At 44.4% G+C, this 27,102-nt stretch overlaps 1 protein-coding gene across 2 annotated transcripts in view; it reads right to left on the reverse strand.

The window, feature by feature from the left end:
- LOC143783077 (uncharacterized) overlaps nt 1–27,102 on the reverse strand; it is a 65,491-nt gene that overhangs the window by 9,584 nt on the left and 28,805 nt on the right. For both annotated transcript variants that reach the window (XM_077271320.1, XM_077271311.1), the window contains exons 6-7: nt 17,924–18,040; nt 6,473–6,570 (exon numbers count right to left, since the gene is read on the reverse strand). In XM_077271320.1, the coding sequence (XP_077127435.1) occupies nt 6,473–6,570; nt 17,924–18,040 (215 nt within the window). The remainder of the gene's footprint in view (nt 1–6,472; nt 6,571–17,923; nt 18,041–27,102) is intronic.

The raw sequence follows: 27,102 nt of genomic DNA on the forward strand, positions 1-27,102 counted from the left end.
GCTGGCTCCTTCCTGTGGCTGGCTCCTGTGGCTGGCTCCTGTGTCAGGCTGGGGTCTTATGGCTGGGGTCCTGTTGCTGGCTCCTGTGGCTGGCTCCTGTGTCAGGCTGGGGTCTTATGGCTGGGGTCCTGTTGCTGGCTGGGGTCCTGTTGCTGGCTGGTGTCTTGTGGCAGTCTCTTCTCCTCTCTGGGTCTTGCAGGCATATGTGGGGTTGAAGGCCCAGGCCAGGTTTATATAGATTTGGGGGTGTCTGGCCAATTGGCAACAAAATTCTGCTTCTGAGCATGCTCAGTGTAAAAAAAACGTATTGCAGCGCTGTATTGCGTCGTACGACGTGTCCCGAAGCATCCGTCGCTCATAGGCTTCCATTGCAGCCAACGACGTATGCCGCAGGATGCGTCGCGACACGTTTTTTAGGCGGAGACAAAAAACGTTACAATCAACGTTTTTTTGAGACGACGCGTCGCCAAATTTCGACGCATACGTCGTAAAACGTACACGACGTATGTCAATCCGTCGCAATCCGTCGCCAATACAAGTCTATGGGGAAAAAACGCATCCAGCAAAAACTTTTGCTGGATGCGTTTTTTCGAAAAAAAGACGTTTTGAGACGGAATGCAGTTAACGCTAGTGTGAAAGTAGCCTTACACAAACCTTTCCGAAATCTAGCAATAGAGAATAAGAGGTGCTTCTCTGGCTGCCACACAGGTTGTACTCACCTTTTATGGGCTGAGCTCCATTTTTGATGTTACCTTTACCTTAGCCTCTGCATTCATTTTACTGTCACTTAGGTTTATTTTCCATTAGCACTACTTTTATTACCAACGATTGGTTGTACTTTCATACTCTGAGAAGCAGCTTTTTACATTCACCTCCATCAGTACCTTAGTGTTATCATGTCTAGAATGGCTGTATTCTTTACTATCTGACCATTTGATACATTTTTCTTGGTATTTCTTGAGGTATTGATATTATCCTTGTGTAATCTTGTATCTTTGTAATTTCCCACTGCTCACGGTGAGCTCACCACAGTTCTTCGGGCCGCTCACAATGAGCTGCCTGTGGGAACCACAGCTTCAGTGACCTGCGGTAACCTCAATGACATCATCGCCGGCCACGGACGTTCAGCGTCTCCTGGATGCCAGGCTTAGCAGTCGCATCATGCAACTGTTCAGCAATGTATCCAGATGAAGCAGAAATGAATTACTGACAAATCAATCATCATCAGACAGGTGAGGAATATGGTGTTTTTTTAGGTTTAAGTTTACACTAGTAAATAGGTAAAAGAGGGTGGGGAGTTTTACTACAAATTAAAAGGACATTATTCTGGCTGTCTTCTTTATTACAATTTTACTATGGGGTTAGTAATGGGGGTGCTTTATAGATGCTTCTCCATTACTAACCCCTGGGCTTGATGTCAGCAGCCATGAGGCTATATGCACACGTTCAGGATTTCTTGCAGAAATTTCCTGAGCAAAACTGGACATTTTGTGCAAGAAATCCGCATACGTTTTTTACCGCGTTTTTGGTGCGTTTTTTTTGTGGATTTTTCCGGAGGTTCCCAATGCAATAATATAGTGGGAAATCCGCAAAATTAATGAACATGCTGCATTTTTTACCGCGATGCGTTATTTTCTGCACAAAAATTACGGAATGCAATCTAAATGATGGGATGCATAATGTATGCGTTTTTATAGCGAAAAAACACGAAAAATCTGCAACGTGTGCACAAAACCGCTGACATCAACCCCAACCCTATTACCTCACCAGGGCAAGTGGGAAGAGCAAGGCTAAAAGCCAGATTGGCGCATATTATTGATGCACCATTTCTGGGGCCGCTGAGGGCTGATGTTGATAGCCTGGGAAGAGGGCCAATATCCATGTCCCCTTCCCTGGCAATTTTAATATCAGCCCACTGTCTATTTAGCCTTTACTGGTTAGAATTTATAGGGAAACTGTCATTTTTTTGGGTCCCCTTGTATACTAACCAGTAAAGGCTAAGCAAACAGCTGTGAGTGGTTCAAATAAATAAATCACCTGCGCTTGTGGAGTGGTAATACTGGAAGGTGTCCTACATACTACCTTCCACCATAGGGAAGTCCTGGAAGTGGGCAAACACAGTAGTTCAATGATAAGCCTGGATCCTCAAAGGATTGTGCACATATGAATACGGACAAAACCTCCCGAATAATCCACCCGATGGTAGCCCGTAATGCAAGCGTGCTTACTGGTGTAAACACATGTACTCACTAGGTGTAGAAGCAGGAGTGAACACAGCGTGGAGTGTATCAGTCGTCCTGCTTGAGAGTGATGTTGTACTGGGCTTGGTAAGTGCGGACTGCACCATAGGGCTGCGGGGTAATGTCAAGGCCGGCTAGGCTGAAAGAATGTCCGCTCACTCAGCGATGTGTGTGAGCGGGGACCGCGAACTCCTAGCGTGCTCTGGCCAGAAGCAACGCCGGAGCCGTAGCGGTGTTTGTTGGGGGCGTGGTACCTGATGTGATGTCACAGGGTAGGAGGGCGGGCTTTGGACAGGGCAACCAATCCGACGCGTTTCGAAGGATACACTCCTTCGAAACGCGTCGGATTGGTTGCCCTGTCCAAAGCCCGCCCTCCTACCCTGTGACGTCACATCAGGTACCACGCCCCCAACAAACACCGCTACGGCTCCGGCGTTGCTTCCGGCCAGGGCACGCTAGGAGTTCGCGGTCCCCGCTCACACACATCGCTGAGTGAGCGGACATTCTTTCAGCCTAGCCGGCCTTGACATTACCCCGCAGCCCTATGGTGCAGTCCGCACTTACCAAGCCCAGTACATCACTCTCAAGCAGGACGACTGATACTCTCCACGCTGTGTTCACTCCTGCTTCTACACCTAGTGAGTACATGTGTTTACACCAGTAAGCACGCTTGCATTACGGGCTACCATCGGGTGGATTATTCGGGGAGGTTTTGTCCGTATTCATATGTGCACAATCCTTTGAGGATCCAGGTTTATCATTGAACTACTGTGTTTGCCAACTTCCAGGACTTCCCTATGGTGGAAGGTAGTATGTAGGACACCTTCCAGTACTACCACTCCACAAGCGCAGGTGATTTATTTATTTGTACTTCAGTATCTATTTCAGACGCGGTGCAGCACAGACCCCGTCACCTCACCAGCTGCTCACTACTCTTTGTTCTCTTTCTCCCGCTACCTGCTATACAATAATCCCCCTTTTTCTGGTCAAGTGCAGCGCCAGTGTATATCATTATTTTTAGCTGTGAGTGGTTGTTATTAAAAGCCTGGGAACATTTAGAGCAAATAGCCCCTTTCCCAGATTACTAATATCAGCCCCCAAAACAAACAAAAAAAACCACACACAAAGCACTAATTATATAGCTGTCGTGGGTTTACCGTGACAGAGAGGAGCCAGAAGGAGGAGGTGTAATTTTTTTTTGGCAGTGCAGGGGTTAATCTGCTCTGTTGAGAGTTCCTGGAGCATTTGGGCTCTTAGCTGTGTACTTTTAGCCACTCCCATGTCCTATATAAACTGGGTCTTGGCTAGCACTCATTGTCAGAGCAAGCTTTTGCTGCATGGCTGGAGGTTGTTGTTGGTTTATAGAAGGTGGTTGGTGGATTTATCTGTGACTGTTGCTAGGTTTTGAGTGTGTGATAATTCCCTTTCTTCTCTTACTTTGGTTTAACCCCATCCTCCACTCCCCGATGCATTCCTCGGTTGTATGTGTGAGTATATTTGTATGCTTGGTATTTTTCGTTTCCCTTGTTTGTACTACCTTATTAGTCTGGTTGGTGTATTATGGTACACTATTACCCCACTCTGCCCTGGGTGGGGGAAGGGTACAGAGAGCGGATTCAGGCAAGGTACGTGGCCCCGGCCTCTTCACCATCAGAAGTAATCCAGGGATCAGGGAGAACTAGGTCGCCCCTAGCGTTAGAGACAGGGAAGGAACACCTGGTCCTGGGACACTTGACAACAGAGTCGTGACAATAGTACATAGAAATGTTTCAATCTATCAGGTTTCTCATCACTATCTCTATCTGTGAACATCTTTAATACATAACTCTTTAATTTTTGCACGGCATTTCATAACTGTCACATGACAGCACACTGACACATATATATGGATCTTGAATCTCACCAGTAATGGTTTTTCCTGTACAGGAATCACCATGATGTGTGAAGGGGGCTTTAGGGATAAATTCAGTTCCGTTTTGGAAACTACAATTCTGTGGGTCAGTAATATTAATAAGATGTCAAATGTATATGGTTTATTTAGGCTTGTACAGTAAAAATACTTTGCAAAAAACGAAAATAGGTGTTGCCATATTCTGGGAGACATAATTAAGGCTTATTTTGGTAGAACAAATGGCATGCACAGTGTAGGAAAGGCCAAGTGCAACACAAAGGGATAAGAGAAAGGGAACCAAACACTAGGGAAGGGGAAAGTGGAGACCCCTAACATCACCCTGCTGCCCTATTGTCCCTATATAGGTTCCGCACCTATCGCCGAGCAGGATACCTAATCCCAGCCTGACCCGTGCGATAACCCCTGCATCGGGAAGGACAGGATGAGCGCTAGTCAATCCGCACTACCACTAAAGATAGATGGGATACACAAACAAGGGGGAACACTTAGCTTGAGTAGAGGCAGAGAAACAGAGACATCCTCCATTAACATCAAAGAGGAAGATAGCTGACTGCAATAGCTCCAAGCAGCAACAGGGAACTGGATATAGAAATATCAACTGCAACTTCCAGCAGCATGCTGGGAGTTATATACACCCCGGTCCAGGTGTGTCAACTAGAGCCGGGGGAGGTTGCCACTGGGTCCTAAAGTCAGAAGGACTAGGAAGGAGTCTGCAAAGCCAACCGCAGAGACCTTCTTCAGCTAGATGCAGTGCGACTGTCTGCAGACTCTGACACACTCGTGACAAGTGGTTTTTATTAGTACAATTTTTTGTTCCTTGTTATTCCTTCTTTTGTGAAAACTGACAAAAACAGCGATTGTGACATTGTTTTTTATTAATTTTTTTATGGCGTTACCTGGAGTGGGATAAACATCATGCTCATTTTATAGTTTGGGCTATTACAGACACAATGATACCAAATTAGTTTATTTATATTTCAATCACTTTTTTTTTTTTTTTACAACAAATCCATTTTTTTAATACATATAATTTTTGTCATGGGGTTATGGCGACAGCGTGGAGCCAGAAGAATGCAGCGTCTGATTGCTCCTACTCCGGCGCTGAGAAGAAGCACTTCTTCATTTTTATGGTCTTTATTCCTTTTTGGCAGAATAGGGGTTAATTGGCCATGTTGGAAAACTCAACTCTTAGCTGAGCTCAGTTAGCTACTCCCTTTCCCTTTATAATCAGAGTTGTGATGCAGATCAATGTCAGAGCTAGCATTTGCTGCATGGCTTCAGAAGGAAGAGGTGTTCATAAGACGAGTATTGGAGGAGTTATCTGTGACTGTTGGGTGGTTTGCAAGTGTGGTAATTCCCTTCTCTACTTTTGTTTACTCCCCATCCTCCAACTCCCTGATGCATTTCTCTGTTATATGTGAGTGAATGTTTTTTATGCCTGGAGTTTTCTATTAGACCTTGTTTGTCGGGTTGGTGTACTGCAGAGCACAGTAGCTCCCCTCTTCCCTGGGTGGGGGAAAGAACAGACGGAGGGCTAACTCAGGAGATAAGGCAAGGGTGGAGGCCCCAAAATCTTCACCTTCAGAAGAATCCCGGGGAATAGGTCGAGCTAGGTCACTCCTTAGTGATAGGGACAGGGAATGAGCCCCTGGTTTCAGGTCACCAGACAGCTGTCATGACAATTTTCCAGAAAAATTATAATTTTTTCCTCAAGCATCGACATATTGTAAGAGTTAATCTTTTTATTTTTTTTAAATACGTACTCGATGGTAGACTCTAGACCATTGGAGCAAGTATAGGCCACGCAGGCTGCTCACAGTAGCATGAGAAACATGCGGCCTTGTGCTGTGGTATTGAAAAACGGCTCCTTTCTATTCTTGGTGTCGCAATATCAATGTTAAGGAGTGTATTTTTGGTGTTTGGCAAACAAAAAAAACAAAACAAAAACATAGCTTTCCACAGCAAGAATAGGAATATTCAAAACATAGTAAGGGCAGTATACTGACTCAGAAACCTGATAAATAGACAAAATAAATATGCACTATACCAGCAGAACATGGTTAAACAGTCTCTATTGTCCCTCAAGACGGAATCACTACCTTTTCTGTGGAGGTCCGCCTTCTCATCTATTCTATGCTGATGGGTATGTGGAAAACAAGGCTCAATGTGTCATACAGTTGAGCTGTAGTAAGGTGGGCACATTTCAAATCCACTTATATAACCTTATATAGGATCTAATGTCCTTCACGTGAGGCCCCTCCCTTTATGCTTGTGAAAAAAACAACAAAAAACAAAAACTAAAAAGTAACCAGTTGCTTACCTGAAAAATCTTTTCTCACATCCTTTAGCAAAAATGCTATTGCAACCATGCACGACACAGGTCACTGTACGGCTCCTCTCCACAGGTCCATGTTTTACCTAGACCACAAGATGCATTGTCTTCTAAGTACAGATTTATATGATTTTAGTAACCTTTTTGCTTTCAGCCATTTCTTCCCATTTTATCTGGTAGTCAGGTGAATTTTCGTACTTATGTATTTAAAATAAAAGTACTGTATATACTCGAGAATAAGCCGAGACTTTCAGCCCATTTTTTTAGGCTGAAAGTGCCCCTCTCTGCTCATACTCGAGTCACTGTCCCAGGGGGTAGGCGGGTTAGCGGCGGCTGTGACATCAGACTCACCCCTCCTGACGCAGTCTCTGCACGTCCCTGCTTCTCAGATGGGCGCCTGCATCTCTTTTTGTGCCTAGCGGTCACATGATACTGCGCATTAAAGTAATGAATATGGACACGACTCCACTCCCATAGGCATGAAGCGCATATTCATTACTTTAATGAGCGGTACGATGTGACAGCTGAACACAGGAAGAGCTGCAGGTGCCAGAGACATCTGAGAAGCAGAGACCCCGCCAGGAGGGGGTGAGTATGACTGGGGAGGGTGAGCCATGCGATATTCACCTGTCCCCGTTCCACCACCGGGCTGTGTCTTCCGCGTTCTCTGGCTGTGATGTTCTGGCAGAGGCTGCAATGGCTTGGTTAGTGCGCGCCCTCTGCCTGAACATTCACTGCAGAGAGATAGAAGACACAGTGGGGCGCGACGGTGGAATGAGGACAGGTGAATATCGCAAGTGCCGGGGGCCTGAGCCAGCGGCGACACCGGCACCTGGCCCCTAGAGACGAGAGGCGAGTACGTCTTTTTTTTTTTTTAATCACAGCAGCAGCATATGGGACATATTATTCTATGGAGCATCTTATGGGGCCATCATTAACTTTTTATGAAGCATTATATGGGGTGTATTTTATTATGGAGCATGTTATGGGGCCATCATTAACCTTTGTGCAGCATTATATGGGGCATATTTTTGTATGGAGCATCTTATGGGGCCCATTATGAACTGTACGGAGCATTATATGGGGCTCCTGATTCAATATAGATATTCAAAAACATTTAACCTACTGATGTCTCAATTAATTTTACTTTTATTGGTATCTATTTTTATTTTTGAAATTTAACAGTAGCTGCTGCATTTCCCACCCTAGGCTTATATTTGAGTCAATAAGTTTTCCCAGTTTTTTGTGGCAAAATTAGGGGTCTCTGCTTATGCTCGAGTATATACGGGTAAGTTACCAAATAATAAGTTGATCTTAACCCTAATACCTGCATATTTACTGAAATTAGACACATGGCACATTGTCAGAATGACACTCAGCACATTATACATGCAAAATTGTATGAAAAAAAAAATGCATCTATGTAAAATTGTTTTGTAAAAATATGCATAGAAATTTATATTAAAAAGTGCAAAAAGTGTTTCCCAAATAGAAATTATATACATCAACGTGTGCTTTAACCCCTTAGTGACCGAGCCAATTTTGACCTTTAAGGAAATCTGTTACCTCATTTTGCTGCTACAAACTGCAGCCACCGCCATTAGGAGCTTAGGCTACTTTCACACTAGCGTCGGGCACTGCACGTCGCAATGCGTCGTTGTGGAGAAAAAAACGCATCCTGCAAAGTTGCCCGCAGGATGCGTTTTTTCTCCATAGACTTATTAGCGACGCATTGCAACGCAGTGCCACACGTCGCAACCGTCGTGCGACGGTTGCATCGTGTTTTGGCGGACCGCCGCCACAAAAAAAAAACAACACGTTACATGTAACTTTTTTGTGCGTCGAAACCGCCATTTTCGACTGCGCATGAGCGGCCGAAACTCCACCCCCTCCTTCCCGGACCTTGCAATGGGGCAGCGGAAGCGTCCTAAGCCTGCTTCCGCTGCCCACGTCGGGCATTTTATTGCACCGTATGCGTCGGTACGTCGGGCCGATGCAGCGCGATGGCCCCGTACCGACGCTAGTGTGAAAGCAGCCTTATCTACAGAATTCTGTAATGCTGTAGATAAGGCTACTTTCACACTAGCGTCATTTGTAATACGTCGCAATGCGTTGTTTATGAGAAAAAACGCATCCTGCAAAGTTGTCTGCAGGATGCGTTTTTTACCCATAGACTTTCATTAGTGACGCATTGCGACGTATGGCCACACGTCGCAACCGTCGTGCGACAGTTGCATCGTGTTTTGGCGGACCGTCGAGTCCGCCATTTTTGACCGCGCATGCGCAGCGTAAACTCTGCCCCCTCCTCCCCGGACATTACAATGGGGCAGCGCAAGCGTCGTAAGACTGCTTCTGCTGCCCACGTCGGGCACCACTTTCACAACGCGCGTCGGCACGTCGGGCCGACGCTAGTGCGAAAGAAGCCTAAGTCCACAATGTAACCTGAAAAGATAAGAAAAACAAGTTAGATTACACTCACCCAGGGGCGGTCCGGTGACTCACATCTTCATGCAATGACGTTCTCTTCCTTGCTTCTGTTGCGGCTCCTGCACAGGTGTACTTACTTGCCCTGTTGAGGACAGAGCAAAGTATTGCCTGCAGTGCGCAGGCGCCAGAAAAGGTCAGAGGCCCAGCACCTGCGCACTGCAGTACTTTGCTCTGCCCTCAACAGGGCAAATCAGTACACCTGTGCAGGAGCTGCAACATAAGCAAGGAGGATGACGACATTGTATGAAGATGGGAGGACCCGGACCGCAACGCCCATCGGACCGCCCCTGGGTGAGTATAATCTAACCTCTTTCTCATCTTTCAGGTTACATCGGGGGGCTTATCTACAGCATTACAGAATTCTGTAGATAAGCCCCTAATGGCGGTGGCCGCAGTTTATAGCGGCAAAATGAGGTGACAGATTCCCTTTAATGACCAGCCCAAATTTTTGAATTCTGACCAGTGTCACTTTACGTGGTAATAACTCTGGAACGCTTTACCGGATCCCACTGATTCTGAGACTTTTTTATATTGTACTTTATGACAGTGGTAAAATTTCTTTGATAAGACTTGCATTAATTTGTAAAAATATTGGAAATTTGTAGAAAAATTTGAAAATGTTGTCATTTTCAAACTTTTAATTCTTATGGCCTTAAAATCAGAGAGTTATGTCACACAAAATAATTAATAAATAACATTTCTCACATGTCTACTTTACATCAGCACAATTTTTGAAGATAACATTTTTTATTTTTTTTATTTTAGGAAGTTATAATGGTTAAAAGTCGACCAGCGATTTCTCATTTTTACAACAAGATTTACAAAACCATTCTTTTTAGGGACCACCTCACATATAAAGTGACTTTGGGGGGCCTATATAACAGAAATTACCCAAAAGTGACAACATTCTAAAATTTGCACTCCCCCAAGGTGCGCAAAACCTTCAAGAAGTTTATTAACCCTTCCGGTGCTTCACAGGAGGTAAAGCAATGTGAAAAGAAAAAAATGAACATTTATAACTTTTCACAAAAAAAGTGACATGTGAGCACAATCCAATTTTTCACACCTAGCATCTGATTGCAATGCGATTTTAACATGAGCTTTTACATAGAGCAATCCTCTCATTTACACATCATTTTGAAAGGAAATATTAGTCAAAACACACACACATATATATATATATATATATATATATATATATATATATATATATATATATATATATATATATATATATATATATATATATATATATATATATACACATACATACATACACACACACACACACACACACACACACACACACATACATACATACATACACAGTACAGACCAAAAGTTTGGACACACCTCATTTAAAGATTTTTCTGTATTTTCATGACTATGAAAATTGTACATTCACACTGAAGGCATCAAAACTATGAATTAACACATGTGGAATTATATACTTAACAAAAAAGTGTGAAACAACTGAAAATATGTCTTATATTCTAGGTTCTTCAAAGTAGGCACCTTTTGCTTTGATGACTGCTTTGCACACTCTTGGCATTCTCTTGATGAGCTTCAAGAGGTAGTCACCGGAAATGGTTTTGACTTCACAGGTGTGCCCTGTCAGGTTTAATAAGTGGGATTTCTTGCCTTATAAATGGGGTTGGGACCATCAGTTGTGTTGTGCAGAAGTCTGGTGGATACACAGCTGATAGTCCTACTGAACAGACTGTTAGAATTTGTATTATGGCAAGAAAAAAGCAGCTAAGTAAAGAAAAACGAATGGCCCTCATTACTTTAAGAAATGAAGGTGTCAGTCCGAAAAATTGGGAAAACTTCGAAAGTGTCCCCAAGTGCAGTGGCAAAAACCATCAAGCGCTACAAAGAAACTGGCTCACATGAGGACCGCCCCAAGAAAGGAAGACCAAGAGTCACCTCTGCTTCTGAGGATAAGTTTATCCGAGTCACCAGCCTCAGAAATCGCAGGTTAACAGCAGCTCAGATTAGAGACCAGGTCAATGCCACACAGAGTTCTAGCAGCAGACACATCTCTACAACAACTGTTAAGAGGAGACTTTGTGCAGCAGGCCTTCATGGTAAAATAGTAAAATAGCGGCTAGGAAACCACTGCTAAGGACAGGCACAAGCAGAAGTCACTTGTTTGGGCTAAAGAACACAAGGAATGGACATTAGACAAGTGGAAATCTGTGCTTTGGTCTGATGAGTCCAAATTTGAGATCTTTGGTTCCAGCGATGCAGAAAAGGTGAACGGATGGACTCTACCTGCCTGGTTCCCACCGTGAAGCATGGAGGAGGAGGTGTGATGGTGTGGGGGTGCTTTGCTGGTGACACTATTGGGGATTTATTCAAAATTGAAGGCATACAGAACCAGCATGGCTACCACAGCATCTTGCAGCGGCATGCTATTCCATCCGGTTTGCGTTTAGTTGGACCATCATTTATTTTTCAACAGGACAATAACCCCAAACACACCTCCAGGCTGTGTAAGGGCTATTTGAGCAAGAGAGAGAGTGATAGGGTGCTACGCCAGATGACCTGGCTTCCACAGTAACCAGACCTGAACCCAATCCAGATGGTTTGGGGTGAGCTGGACCGCAGAGTGAAGGCAAAAGGGCCAACAAGTGCTAAGCATCTCTGGGAACTCCTTCAAGATTGTTGGAAGACCATTCCCGATGACTACCTCTTGAAGCTCATCAAGTGAATGCCAAGAGTGTGCAAAGCAGTCATCAAAGCAAAAGGTGGCTACTTTGAAGAACCTACAATATAAGACATAAAAAAAAAAGTGTAAAATAACTGAAATTAAGTATATAATTCCACATGTGTGAATCCATAGTTTGGATGCCTTCGGTGTGAATGTACAATTTTCAGTCATAGTCATGAAAATACAGAAAAATCTGTAAATGAGAAGCTGTATTCAAACTTTTGGTCTGTACTGTATATATATATATATATATATATATATATATATATATATATATATATATATATATATATATATATATATATATATATATTATATTTGGATAGAATAAAAGCCAGCAATTCATGTGCCGCATGCAGTAAACTTACAGAGTGACAGGTTAGAATACATAGATAGCATATATACTCGAGTATAAGGCTATGTGCACACGTTGCGGATTGGGGTGCAGAATTTTCCGCACAAAATCCGCATCTCCTGGCAGAAAACGCAGGTGCGGATTTTGTGCGTTTTTTCCCCCTGCGAATTTCTATTATGGAAGGGATCAGAAACGCTGCAGTTCCGCACAAAAGAAGTAGCATGCTACACTTCTTTTGTTCAGCAGCGGTTTCCGCACCATTAGCACAGCTTTTTTTTTTCTATTGATTTACATTGTACTATAAATCACTGTGCGGAACTGCAGCGTTTCTGCGTGGAAAAATCCACTGCGGATCTGCACTAATTCCGCATTGTGTGCACACAGCCTTAGCCGAGATTTTTAGCACATTTTATTGTGCTGAAAACGCCCCCCTCAGCTTATACTCAAGTGAGGTGTCCAGGAGATGGAGATGGAGCGGCGGGTCACAAGAGGCAGGAGCCGGCTGCTGCGGCTAACTCCTGTACCCGCTGTTAAAAGGAAATGAATATTCACTGCACTGACAGTGAATATTAATTTCTCTGTAATAGTGAGCACAGTGTCAGACGCAGCAGCCAGCTCCTGCAGCGGCCGGGCGATCACGGATGCCGCTACTTAAGAGAAATGAATATTCACCTCTCTCCACTCCCATGAGCATGGAGAGAGGGGAATATTCATTTCTCACACTTGTATATATTATATTGTGTATAGTATTTCTACACAGTAAAAAACAAACAAACAAAAAAAACAGTTTCCCTATGAACAGCAGCCACGGGCTGGCTTTCACAGGAGCACTGTGATGACTGGCACAGGGGTTTTCAGCAGAAGACAATTCTCAGGACTTGTAACTTTGAGATTGTTGATATTGTTCAACAATTTTGGCTCTCAAGTCCATCTCCAGAGATCTTGATGTTCCTTTGTCCACGGTGCGCAACATAATCAAGACGTTTACAACCCATGTCACTGTAGCTTATCTCCCTGGACATGGATGGCAGAGAATAATGGATGAAAGGTTGCAAAACAGGATAGTAAGGATGGTGGATAAGCAGCCCTAATCAAGTTCAAAGAAATTCAAGCTGTCTTGTAGGCTCAGGGTGCATTAGTGTGAAGCCGAACTATCCGTCGATCTTTGAAAGAAATGAAACGCTATGACATCAATACTATATACACAAGTTCAAATCCGCATTCCCCCCACCATTAACCCCTTCCCGACATGCTGAGTATATATACAGCACTACGGGACTGGCGTTCTTGCAAATCGCTGTATATATACACTGAGTGATTATCGCGAGGGTTCACACTGTGTAACCCCACGATCAAATGCAGGTATCAGCTCTATTTGAGAGTTGACACCCTGCAGAAACACCCACGATCGATGCTAGCACAGATCGTGGACGCTTAACCCCTCTGATGCGGCTGTCATTAGTGACAGCGACATCGCGGGGCATCGCAGAGGGAGGGTGTTCCCGTGTTGTGTCGGTTGTCTACTTGGTGACCAAAGCCGAAAAATGGCTGCAGAGTCACACAGGGATGGTGACCTGTAAGCTCCTCATCTGTCAGTATAAGGTAGTTTGATTTGACAATATGAAAAAAGTTAATAAAAAATTGTAAAAATGGCATCTCTGTCCGGAACGACCAGCTATATAAAACTACCCCACTAGTTAACTCCTTCAGTGAACACCGTTAAAAAAAATAAAGAAAAAACTAGACAAAAAAAACAAAACTATGCTTCATCATCATACCTCAACGCGATCAGAAAGACAAATGTAAATAAAAATGGTATCTCTGAAAACATCTTGTCCTGCAAAAAACAAGCCGCCATAGGACTCCATCAGTGGAAAAATAAAAAAGTTATAGCTCTCAGAATAAAGTAATGCAAAAACAATTCTTTTATGTATAAAATAGTTTTTATGGTGTAAAAATGCCAAAACAAAAAAATAAATAAATATGGTATCGCTACGATTGTACTGACCCGAAGAGTAAAACGGTCTTATCAATTTTACCACACGTGGAACGGCATAAAACCCCCTCCCACAAAACAATTCCTGAATTGCTGGTTTTTGTTAATTCTGACTCCCAAAAATTGGAATAGAAAGTGGTCAAAAAATATCATGTGCCTGAAAATGGTACCAATAAAAATGAAAACTTGGCCAGCAAAAAAAAACGCTCCCACACGACTATGTAAGCTATACATTTTGCCATATTTCAGCTATCAAAATATGGTGATGCATAAAAAGCATCTTCCAGTGTGTAACAGCAACCAAACAGAAAAAACACTGTTAATCTGGTATCACTGTAATCGCACTGACACGAAGAATAAAGTCGTCTAACCACATACTGCACGAGGAATGGCGTAAAAAATAAATAAAACCAAGTCTTAACCTGCTGTTGATTTTTTCTTCCTGCCTCCCAAAGATTACAGTATGGCTCGGCTCTCATGGAGAGCTTACACCTGGGTTTCTGTGTAAATCTCTAAAATACGTGATCCAGACGGATTCCCAGCGGAAGATTCCCTGTGAGGCAGATGGATTCACTGTGGATGCCAAATGACCTGTGATCTGGTGACGTCCGTCTTTTTAGGATTGCATAAAAGTGCCATCGGCCACAGTTTTGTGCACTTCTGAAAAAGAAGGACACCGCTGAACAGAGATCAGATGGAGTTCAGAGTAACTCTTCTGCCTCATTATAGTGAATGGATCCCACAGGGGTTTCATCTGAATCACATCACTCTGAGATTAAGATGTAAACCCCGATGTAAGTGCTCAGCGTAGAGCGCTGGATAAATGTAATCCTAAAATGTTATGAAAAATGTTCCCAATTTACTTGTCACTAAAATGTACTGGTGACTGCAATGGCAGTTTGCAATTTTCACTCAGCAATATCCACTGCTGATTGTTTTTGGAAAACACCCATGGAGTTAAAACAGTCACTACACCTGTAGATAAGTTCCAAAAGGTCAAAAAAAAAAAAAAAAATCTGTGACATACCTGTGGTGTCAACATGATCACTGCACCCCTAGATGAATTCATTGAGAAGTGTAGTTTGTAAATGTGGGTCACATATAGGGGAGTTCTGCTGTTCTGGCACCTCGGGGGTTCTACCAATGTGACATGGCATCCTCAAACCAGTCCAGCAAAATCTGAACTGTGAAAGCCAATATGGCGCTTCTTCACTTTTGAACTTTGCACTGTGGCTCAAAAGTAGTTTTTGACCACACATGGGGTATCAGCGTACTCAGGAGAAATTGCACAATAGTCCATTTTCTCCTCTTACCCTTATGAAAATAAAACATTTGGGGTAAAGAACATTTTTGTGGGAAAAAAACAAATTATTTTTTTATTTTTAAGGCTCAACGTTATAAACTTCAGCAAAGCACCTGGGGGTTCATGGTGCTCACAACAAATCTATATAAGATCCCTGAGTGGTTTAGTTTCCAAAATGGGTCACTTGTGGGGGTAGTTCCACTCTTTAGGAACATCAGAGGCTCTTTAAACGTGACATGGCGTCCACTAATGATTCCAGCAAATTATACATTCAAAAAGTCACATGGCGCTCCTTCCCTTCTGAGACCTGTTGGGCGCCCATACAGTTTTCCCCACACATGTGGGGTATTGGAGTGCTCAGGAAAAGTTGCACACAAATTTGGGGGTCGATTTTTTTCCTGTTACTCTTGCAGAAAAAAAAAAAAAAAAAAAAAAAATCTAAACTTTTTTGTTAAAGAAAGTTAACTTTTTCCTTCCACATTCCATTAATTCCTGTGAAGCACCTGAAGAGTTAAACTTCTGGAATGTGGTTTTGAACACCTTGAGGGGTGCCGTTTAGAATGGTGTCACTTTTGGGTATTTTCTGTCATATGGGACCCCTCAAAATCACTTAAAAATGTGAAGTGGTCTCTAAAAAAAAAAAATTTTGTAAATTTTGTTGGAATGAGAAATTGCAGGTCAACTTTTAACCCTTACTACTTAAAAAAAAAATTGTTTCCAAAATTGTGCTGATGAAAAGTAGACAAGTGAGAAAAGTTTGAAAATTGCTACATTCTCCAATATTGTCACAAATAAACACAAGTCATATAGAACAAATGTTACCACTACCGTGAAGTACAATATGTCACGAGAAAACATTCTCAGAATTACTGGGATCCGGTGAAGCGTTCCAACAGTTATTGCCACATAAAGTGACACTGGTTAGAACTGAAAACATTTGGCCTGATCAGGAAGGTGAAAACAGGCTTTGGGGTGAAGGGGTTAAAAAAAAAAAAAAATACAATCATGCACATATTTTACAATGCTGCGTCAATAAAAATCTGATCTATCAATATATAAAATAAATTAATCCGATCGGTAAATAGAATTGCAGTATTTTGGCTACCACAACAACACACAAAAAATTAATAAAAAGGCGATCAAAACATTGAATCTAACCCAAAATGATATTAACAAAAACATTGGCTAAGGGCGCAAAAGACAAGCCTTCACACAGCTAGCTCCACATCCTGAAAAAGTTATGACTCTTGGAAAAAGGCGACAAGCAAAGTTTTCCCTCTTTACAAATTTCAGAAATTTTTTTTTCATAAATAAAACTATGCAAGCTTGGTATCACCGTAGTCGTACTAACCTAGAGAACTGTATTTCTAGGTCAGTTTTACTGCAAAATGAATGCTGTAAATAAACAATTGTTCAATTGTTATTTCGCCACACTTATAAATTGGTAAGTAGCTAGCCCTTATCTGGCTGAGAAGTATGCAGCCTGGGCAATGCTCTGTGAGCTAAAGGTACCTTCACACTAAACGACGCTGCAGCGATATAGACAACGATGCCGATCGCTGCAGCGTCGCTGTTTGGTCGCTGGAGAGCTGTCACACAGACCGCTCTCCAGCGACCAACGATGCCGAAGTCCCCGGGTAACCAGGGTAAACATCGGGTTGCTAAGCGCAGGGCCGCGCTTAGTAACCCGATGTTTACCCTGGTTACCAGTGTAAAATGTAAAAAAACAAACAGTACATACTCACCTTCGCGTCCCCCGGCGTCCGCTTCCTGCACTGACTGAGCGCCGGCCCTAACAGCAGAGCGGTGACGTCACCGCTGTGCTGTGCTTTCACTTTACGGCCGGCGCTCAGTCAGTGCAGGAAGCGGACGGCGAGGTACGTGACGGACATCAGAGGGTGAGTATGTACTGTTTTTTTTTTTTTTACTTTTACGATGGTAACCAGGGTAAACATCGGGTTACTAAGCGCGGCCCTGCGCTTAGTAACCCGATATTTACCCTGGTTACCATTGTAAAACATTGCTGGCATCGTTGCTTTTGCTGTCAAACACAACGATACACGGCGATCTGACGACCAAATAAAGTTCTGAACTTTCCTAAACGACCAGCGATATCACAGCAGGATCCTGATCGCTGCTGCCTGTCAAACTCAACGATATCGCTATCCAGGACGCTGCAACGTCACAGATCGCTAGCGATATCGTTTAGTGTGAAGGTACCTTAAGTTCAGCAGCAGCCATGACCTCACTGATAATGTACTACAATGCATCATTCTGGAATCCAGGCTGTTTAGCTCACAGAGCATGTTCTAGAATAGATACAACCGGACCCACTTCTCAGATGAGAGCAGGCTCAGCTGTGTATGGGGTTTTCTGCCTTTGAATGGAAACCAGTGTGTTCTAATTCACTGAATGCACACTAATATCTCCATATCTTGAGAATCCTGAGACAGAAATGATACAGTGCTGTATATTACAGAGTTACAGAATTTCTCATTTATAAAGTGATCAATAATCAGACTATAGCTGGCATACAAGTTACCATAATTCTGAGGATGTATGTATTTTTGCAGTATGTACAATACCTGCTGCTTTTTAACTGATAAACTTTCTTTATTACTGATTTCATGTAGTCTGGTTTCGAGGATTTCAGATGGTACTGTAATGTTGTCTTCCAGCTGATTGCTCCCTGTAGGGTCTGCCTACAATAAATAAATACAAAAATGACATACTATTAGGGTATGTGTACATGATAAGTAAGCGCTTCGGTTTGGACATACTTGTGGAGTGTCCAACCCACGGGGCCCAGATGTTTCAGCATAGTGGATGATATTTCAAGAAATCTCATGTCCACTATGCGTCCAGAGACGCCTGCGGATCACCCGCGGAGGCAGGCATGCACCGTTTCTCTCCAGACCGCAGCATGCCAATTTCTCTTGCGGAGGCTAGTGTCACCAATAGAATGTATTGGATGCGGTGAATCTGCACAGTTCAGTGAACACATGCGGATTCACCTGCGTTCAATAGACAGCAGCGCTTTGGACACAGTAAATATGTGCTGCGTCCAAAGCGCTGTCACTTCTGGATCGTCTGCACATACTATTCAGCTTTGAACATGCGATTGTGTGAAAAAGTGTTTGCCCCCTTCCTGATTTCTTATTCTTTTGCATGTTTGTCACACTTAAATGTTTCAGATCACCAAACTAATGTAAATATTAGACAAAGATATCCCAAGTAAACACAAAATGCCGTTTATAAATGAAGGTCTTTAATATTAAGGGAAAAATAAATCAAAACCTACAGGCCCCCCCTAGGGGCGTGTCCTGGCTATGGAGGAGTGAGGACACACTTCACCTCAGCTCTCTTCTCCGGGCCCAGTCGATTGTGAACTCCCTGGGGCGTTTTGCTCAGAACATGAGCTGTAGGAGAAAGGGGAGGTCAGCCTGCAGCAGATCCAAGAGCCTCTCATCCAGCACCAGAGGCATACAGAACTTTCTTCTGGGAACCCCGGCCAGTAAGGGTGGCAAAAACATGGCCGCCGCCCCCTCCAGCTATGCAGATGCCTTGGGGCTACAGGAGAGCGAGGTGAGAGCCAGAGAAGGAGAGCGAGATCTTGTACAGACTTCAGCTCCCATACCATCACTCAGTGCTGCAGGAGTTCAAACAAGGAGGTCGTCTAAGCAGCCACAGAGCACAGCACAGGGGGATGGGCTGCTGTCTCCCTTCACCATGAATGATGACCAGGACTGGCACAGCACAGACATGGACGCACAAGGTACACTGATGGCAGCTGGTCATTCTAGCCAGACTCAGACATGGCATGCAGAATCTGGGTGGGGGGTAACCCTTGATGAGACCCAGAGGCAGAAAGGGTGTTCTGAGGAACTGCCTCCCCCCTCACTTTCACCAGGGCGCACTACAATCCCCAGCTAATTCCCCTTTGGAGGAGACTTCTGCTTCTCCTGCTCATCCCAGGGGAGGGGACACACATTCCTCTGCCATACAAGCCTCAGGAGTTGTAGCAGAGCTGACTCAGCTACGAACCAGGTTAACAGCTATTCCTACAAGAGAGGACATGGAGACATAACACAGCTGGAGCAGGCTTGCAGGTCAGAATTGAATACTCTGCGCACTGAAGTTAAACAAGTAGATACTCAGGTCCAGGACCATACTAACAGAATCCAAGATATTGAAAGGAAGATGCTTTCTCATCAGAAGTCAATAGACATATACTCCAGCCAGCTTCACTACCTGATAGAAGCCCAGGATGATGCAGAAAACAGGGGAAGGCGCAATAATCTGAGGATACGGGGACTACCGGAGTCAGTAGAATCTAAAGATCTTTCTCACACATTGCAATGCATTTTCAACACAGAATTCTGGGTGAGCCTCCTGAGAAGGAGATTGAATTGGACAGAGCTCATAGAGCACTTGGCCACAGAGCATCTGACCCAGACCGTCCACGGGACGTGATATGCCGCATTCATCACTACGTACAAAAAGAAGCCATCCTGCAGAGGCTCAGAGATGGATCCTCTGCTCTATTCCAAGGATCAAAAGATTCTAATCCTACCGGACCTGTCCCGCCTTACTTTGCAAAGAAGAAGAGCATTGAGACCTCTCTTGGATTTGCTTTGAGATCATAACTTGCCGTATAGCTGGGGGTTTCCATTCCGTTTGCAGGTCCGTCATGCGGGCCGCATGCATATCCTCAGGTCCCCATCGGACATCGCATCATTTACAATTTACATCAACCTTGAACCTCCCTCGGATTGAAATTTTGAACTGGCCTACTATTCCAGTGGAGGCCTTTGGTGGGTTAAACCAACGTCTGCCGAGGGCCACTCAACGCTGGGGCAGGAGGGGGCGGGAATCTTTCCCTCCTCGAGATCTGTGGTCTGGGGATGATTTCCTTTCAAAATTAATGCACTATTCCGATATACAATAATATGTGTCCATGTTTTGCTTTCAGATACTGATTGTGGAATGTTGCTCCAGTTATCTTTATTTGTAACCATCATCAGGTTATTAATGTTTTCTTCACCCTGTGGCTTGCTGACCTTCTCCCCCTTCCCTAGACATAGATAACAGGTTAATAGTCTTGGGCGAGGGAGGATCCTGGGGCTTATATTCTGATTATTTGACTATACTCTGTTCTCCTTGGTTTTTACATGGGGGGCGGTGCCATTTAGGGGGCAGATTTAGCTCTGGTATCGTCTCGGCCTGGTGAGGGGAGCCCCTCTATGGAAAGCATAGTCCCCACCGGGAATTCACGTCACATTGTTGGACGTTAGGCTACTTTCACACTAGCGTCGTGCACTGCAAGTCGCTATGCGACGTTGCAGCGCACCGACGCTAGCGGTGGAAGCGCCGCACAACAGGGGCAGTGGATGCTGTTTTTCCACGCATCCGCTGCCCCATTGTGAGGTGCGGGGAGGAGGGGGCGGAGTTCCGGCTGCGCGTGCGCGGTCGGAATTGCTGCACACAACGCACAAAAAAACGTTACATGTAACTTTTTTTGTGCCGACGGTCCGACGCAACACGACGCAACCGTCGCACGACGGTTGCGACGTGTCGCACGACGGTTGCGACGTGTCGCACTGCGTCGCTAATGCTAGTCTATGGAGAAAAAACGCATCCTGCAAGCACTTTTGCAGGATGCGTTTTTTCTGCAAAACTACGTATAGCGATGTGCAGTGCACGACGCTAGTGTGAAAGTAGCCTAAACAATTTTCCCAACAATACTTGTGCACTTCGCACATCCTTTGGTACATGTTCCTTTGTATCTTAGTATACTCACTCTAACCTAGTTAGTACGTTTGTCTGTTTCCTTCCCTTACATTTTTATTCTCTCCCCTGCTGACTCTTCTTTTATATTTTCCTTTCTCTTCCCTCTACTCACTCCTGTGTCTGCTTCTGTCCCTTCTTTCCTCCCCCTCCCATAAATTTTTTATTATTTTTTTTAATTTATTTGTTTATGTCCTTTTTTTTCCCCTTTTTTCTTTTTCTTCTTGCTTCTCTTTTTCTTCTCTCTCCCTTTTCCTCCTCTGTTTATAAAGTACTTTACCATTACCATGGAACGGATTAACATAGGATCCATCAACGCCTGAGGGATGAATGTCCCTCAGAAAAGGTCCCAGATCTTGTATGATATGCATAAAAAGCGGACTCACATCCTCCTGCTCCAAGAGGCTCATTTCAAGGCTGGCTGTCTCCCCACCCTGAAGGATCGATATTATTGCTCTTGGTTTCACAGCCCTAACCCCGACTCAAAGTCAAAAGGGGTTTCAATAGCCCTACATAAGTCATTGGTTCATTCAGTCCTGGATTCTAGGATTGACCCAGAAGGCAGGTACATTCTCCTAAAACTTCGCATTAACTCAATGGTATTCACCATAGCTAATTGGTACCTACCCAATAAAGATCCGACTTTAGCTTGTTCCGCTATTCTGACGCTCCTGTCGGATTTCAGGGAGGGGACTCTGATTGCAGGCGGTGACTTCAATTTTACCCTTGATCCGGAGGTGGATACTTCATCTTAGCGTCATTTCCTGCCCCGTAGACGTATCAATGCTTTTAAACATAGGATTCAGAACCTACGCCTGGTAGACGCCTGGAGAGTCCTGCATCCTACGGATAGGGACTATACGTATTACTCCCCGACTCACTCTTCATACAGCCGCATAGATATGCTGTTAATAAGCCAGCATGCCCTGACCTGGCAAGCCCAGGATTCTATTGGTCACATTGCCTGGTCGGACCATGCTCTGGTGTTTCTCCATCTTATCCCACCAAATGGCCTTCATCGACCATGGACATGGTGTCTCAACGATAACTTACTTAAAGACCCTCTATGCACTTTGGAGATTAGGAAGTCTATCTCAGAATTTCTAGAAATCCATGAACGTGATCAGACGTCCCTTCCTAACCAGTGGGAAACACTTAAGTGTGTTATAAGGGGTCTTTTGATTAAGCATGGCTCTAGATTGAAAAAAGAAAGGGCCTCTCTAATTTCCAGTCTGCTCCAGCAGATTAATACATTAGAATCCTCACAAACAATCTTTATCCTCTTCTGTGTATGCGGACCTGTTAAAAGCAAGGGAGGAGCTTAGGGTCCTACTGGATCAAAAATATTCCCGTCAAAAAATCAGATTCCATCGATTTATGTATGAACATGCGGATAAATGTGGCAGGGCATTGGCTAGGGTGCTACATCCCAGAAAGGACACTAGTTATATCCCAAAAATCATGCAGATCGGGGGGGCCCGCACACAGGATCCAACCCAAATTACCAAATCCTTTCGAGCTTATTATAGTGACCTTTATAATATTAAGGGACAATTCAGGGACATGTCAGCTTCATCTCTTCACCTTAAAATAAACGACTATATCAGACAAAACGCCCTTCCAGCTGTCCATCCTGAACTCGCAGACTCTCTGGAGGAGGACTTTTCAGAGGAAGAGATTTCTGCCATTATTAAATCAAATCCTGTGGAAAAGAGCCCAGGGCCTGATGGGTTCACACCAAAATTTTATAAGGTATTTAGCGAACAGCTTGTCCCTTTCCTAACAAAAGTCTTTAGTTCTGTGTCAGAGGGATCCCCATTCGTGTCCCAGTCCCTGGAGGCCCACATCAGCGTTTTACCAAAACCAGGGAAAGATCCATTGTTAATTTCCAATTATAGGCCCATCTCGTTGATTAATGTGGACATCAAAATATTTTTGAAGGTCCTGGCTAATAGGTTGGCACCTTTGTTACCCAGGGTTATTCATTCAGATCAAGTAGGGTTTGTCAAGGGCCGAGAGGCCAGAGATAATACGTATAAAACTCTTCTCCTGATGGCTCGGTCCAGATCACTCCCATTGTGTTTGCTTTCGGTTGACGCAGAGAAGGCCTTCGACCGGGTCAGTTGGAGCTTCATGTCGGCTTCCTTGCATCAATTGGGCCTGGGCACCAAATTTATTGAGAAGATTCTCTCTATAGGGGCCCTACAGCTAGGGTTAGGGTTAATGGGTTCCTGTCCTCCCCTATCCACATCAACAACGGTACACGGCAGGGGTGTCCTCTGTCCCCTCTCTTGTATGTATTGAGAATGGAACATCTGGCAATAGCCATTAGAAAGAACCCCGCCATTCACGGTATTCCAGTTGGGGTAGGTCAATGTAAAATCGGCCTTATATGCAGATGACCTTCTCATGTTTATATCACAGCCTCGCATTTCCTCCCCCTCCATAGTCAAAGAATTTGAGACATTTGGCCATCTTAGTACCGTATATACTCGAGTATAAGCCGAGATTTTCAGCCCAAATTTTGGGGCTGAAAGTGCCCCTCTCGGCTTATACTCGAGTCACGGTCGGCGGCAGGGTCGGCGGGTGAGGGGGAGAGGGCGCTGAGGCATACTTACCTGCTTCCGTGGCTCCTGGCGCTGTCCCTGCAGTCCCACGGTCTCCGGGTGCCGCAGCTGTTCCCCTGTTCAGCGGTCACGTGGGACCGCTCATTAGAGAAATGAATATGGACTCCACTCCCATAGGGGCGGAGCCGCCTATTCATTTCTCTAATCAGCGGTAACAGTGACCGCTGACAGAGGAAGAGGCTGCGGCACCGAAGACCAGCTGTCCGGGGGAAGGAGCGAGACGCTGGGAGCAGGTAAGTATGTCATATTCACCAGTCCGCGTTCCACACGCCGGGCGCCGCTCCATCTTCCCGGCGTCTCTCCGCACTGACTGTGCAGGTCAGAGGGCGCGATGACGTATATAGTTTGCGCGCCGCCCTCTGCCTGATCAGTCAGTGCGGAGAGACGCTGGGACGGGACGCTGAGGAGCTGCAAGCAAGAGAGGGGAGTATGTCATTTATTATTTTTATTGCAGCAGCAGCAGCACAGCTTTCTATGGCACAGCTTTCTATGGCACATCTATGGGGCAATAATGAACGGTGCAGAGCACTATATGGCACAGTTATGGGGCAATAATGAACGGTGCAGAGCACTATATGGCACAGCTATGGGGCAATAATGAACGGTGCAGAGCACTATATGGCACAGCTATGGGGCAATAATGAACGGTGCAGAGCACTATATGGCACAGCTATGGGGCAATAATGAACGGTGCAGAGCACTATATGGCACAGCTTTCTATGGTACAGCTATGGGGCAATAATGAACGGTGCAGAGCACTATATGGCACAGCTATGGGGCAATTATGAACGGTGCAGAGCACTATATGGCACAGCTATGGGGCAATTATGAACGGTGCAGAGCACTATATGGCACAGCTATGGGGCAATAATGAATGGTGCAGAGCACTATATGGCACAGCTTTCTATGGTACAGCTATGGGGCAATAATGAATGGTGCAGAGCACTATATGGCACAGCTATGGGGCCATAATGAACGGTATGGAGCATCCATTTTTATTTTTGAAATTCACCGGTAGCTGCTGCATTTTCCACCCTAGGCTTATATCGAGTCAATAAGTTTTCCCAGTTTTTTGTGGCAAAATTAGGGGGGGGTCGGCTTATACTCGGGTCGGCTTATACTCGAGTATATACGGTAATTTTAAAGTGAATTATTCTAAATCAGAGGCCCTTAATATAACTTTATCTAGAGATGAAGTTCAACATCTTAAAAATAATTTTCCGTTTAAATGTCAGGAAACAGCATTAAGATACTTGGGAGTAACCATCCAGACAGATCATACTAAACTATATTCTTTAAACTTCCAACCCCTTTTGGATAAGACTTTGAAAGACTTAGGTAGCTATGATAAGCGGAAGCTCTCATGGTTCGGCCGTATAAATGCGATAAAAATGGATGTACTTCCTCGTTTCCTGTATATTTTCCAGACAGTTCCTCTAATTCCTTGTCCTTCTTTCTTTTCCAGAATCCAATCAGCCATCTCGATATGTGTGGGGGGTGGTAGTCCCCGGATCGGCATGGGTACTTTATATAGGCACAAAGGCTCAGGGGGCGCGGGTCTTCCGAATTTCAAATTGTATCACAGAGCAGCGCTATTGACACGCATGCTAGACTGGCAGTTCCACAGTTCAGACAAACAATGGGTGGGAATAGAACAAATTAGCTCTACAATTCCACTCCATAACCTTCCCTGGATCAGCCCTAAATGTAGAGGTCAATTCAGTTCTGAAGCTGACCTCCTTAAAGATACACTTAGAGGATGGGTCTGGAGACCCGCAGAGGCTCTCTGTCGTTAGGCAGTGGACCACTTACGCCTCTCTTCTCTAATCCGGAGTTTTCCCCGGGGGTGGAGAGGGATCGTTTTCTTGGGTGGGAGAGGGGACAATACCAGATGCTTTCATGTCCTCAAGGGTTCGGCCATGCCCGCTTTCGAATCAGTTCAGCCGTTAGAGGGAGGGGGCCCATCTGGTTGGAATACCTCCAACTAAAATCCTTCCTCTCGTCTCCAGAGGGCGCAGGTTAATACTCCTCCCTTCCTACGCCGTTTGAAAAGATTTTCCTGTTGGGGTCGCCGCCTGCACATGCTGTCTCCTTAATATATGCTCTTTTGAACCAAAATACCAAAGACAAGTTCCCCAAGTATGTGGAGAGGTGGCGGGGTGAGTTGGGAGTTGCCATATCGGAGGCGGAGTGGAGGAAGGCGTTCGTATATTCACATAAATTCTCTATTGCCTGTGCCGCACAGGAAAAGAATTACAAAATTCTCACCAGGTGGTATCGCTGTCCTGATGTCTTACACACCGCTTTTCCCTCCGTCTCCGATAGGTGCTGGCGTTGTGGAGTAAAGAGAGGTACCATGCTACACATTTGGTGGGGATGTAAGCTCATTAAGCCATTTTTGGATTCTATCTTTTCCGCTTATCAAGCCATTAGTGGTCATTTGGTGACCAACTCCCCCCAGGTGGCTTTATTATCTATCCTCCCGGGCTCGTTTCGCTTCCAGAAAAAGGGGCTCCTAAGATTCTGCTTAACTGCTGCGCGCACTGTGATCCCGAGACATTGGATATCCTCCCAATCTCCTAGTGTGTCTGAATGGGTCAAGGAGATGACCAGCCTTCAAAGTATGGAGGAATTGTCCGCTGAGGTTAACGGTTCAATGGAGAAATATCTGCAGGTCTGGAGTCCTTGGATTTTGTTTATGGACTCTCAGGACTTTCAATCCCACTTTTCTAAGCCATAAGGAAGATAGATTGAACAATACGGGTTAGATGGACGTCATTATAGGGGTGCAAATTGCCCCCTTCTATATCAGACTCCATGGTTTCTCCTCCTCCCCCCCTTTTTTTTTTTCATCCTCTCTCCTCCCTCATATTCCTCTTCTTAGTCTCATTCTTTCCGTTCGTGTTTATACCATTATTACTTGGAGTGACCTAGCTCCTCTTGTTTGGGTCGCTCTCTTTCAGAGGATACCTCATACGTATCACCAAAGGTCCTACAGTCTCCCTGGATAGGGGATACCTACATCCGCCATGGATTTTTTTTTTCTTTTCAGATCTTGTTGGACTTGATTGAAAATGATTTTGACCTGAAAGTTATACTATTTCGGGACTTGTTGGTTACAGGTCTTGATATACAGTTGCATATGAGATTTCTTTTTGTACTCAATACTTTTTATGTTGTTGAATCCTTTGTTCCTTGTTTGTTTTGAAGTTCTTTTCAATAAAAACCAGATTAAACATAAAACCTACAGACCCCTGTAGTGAAAAAGCGATTGCCCCCTAAACCTAATAACTGGTTGGGCGACCCTTAGCATCAACAACTTTAATCAACCATTTGCGATAACTGGCAAT

This window comes from Ranitomeya variabilis, chromosome 1 (assembly GCF_051348905.1).
Source record: "Ranitomeya variabilis isolate aRanVar5 chromosome 1, aRanVar5.hap1, whole genome shotgun sequence".
Classification (NCBI taxonomy): domain Eukaryota; kingdom Metazoa; phylum Chordata; class Amphibia; order Anura; family Dendrobatidae; genus Ranitomeya; species Ranitomeya variabilis.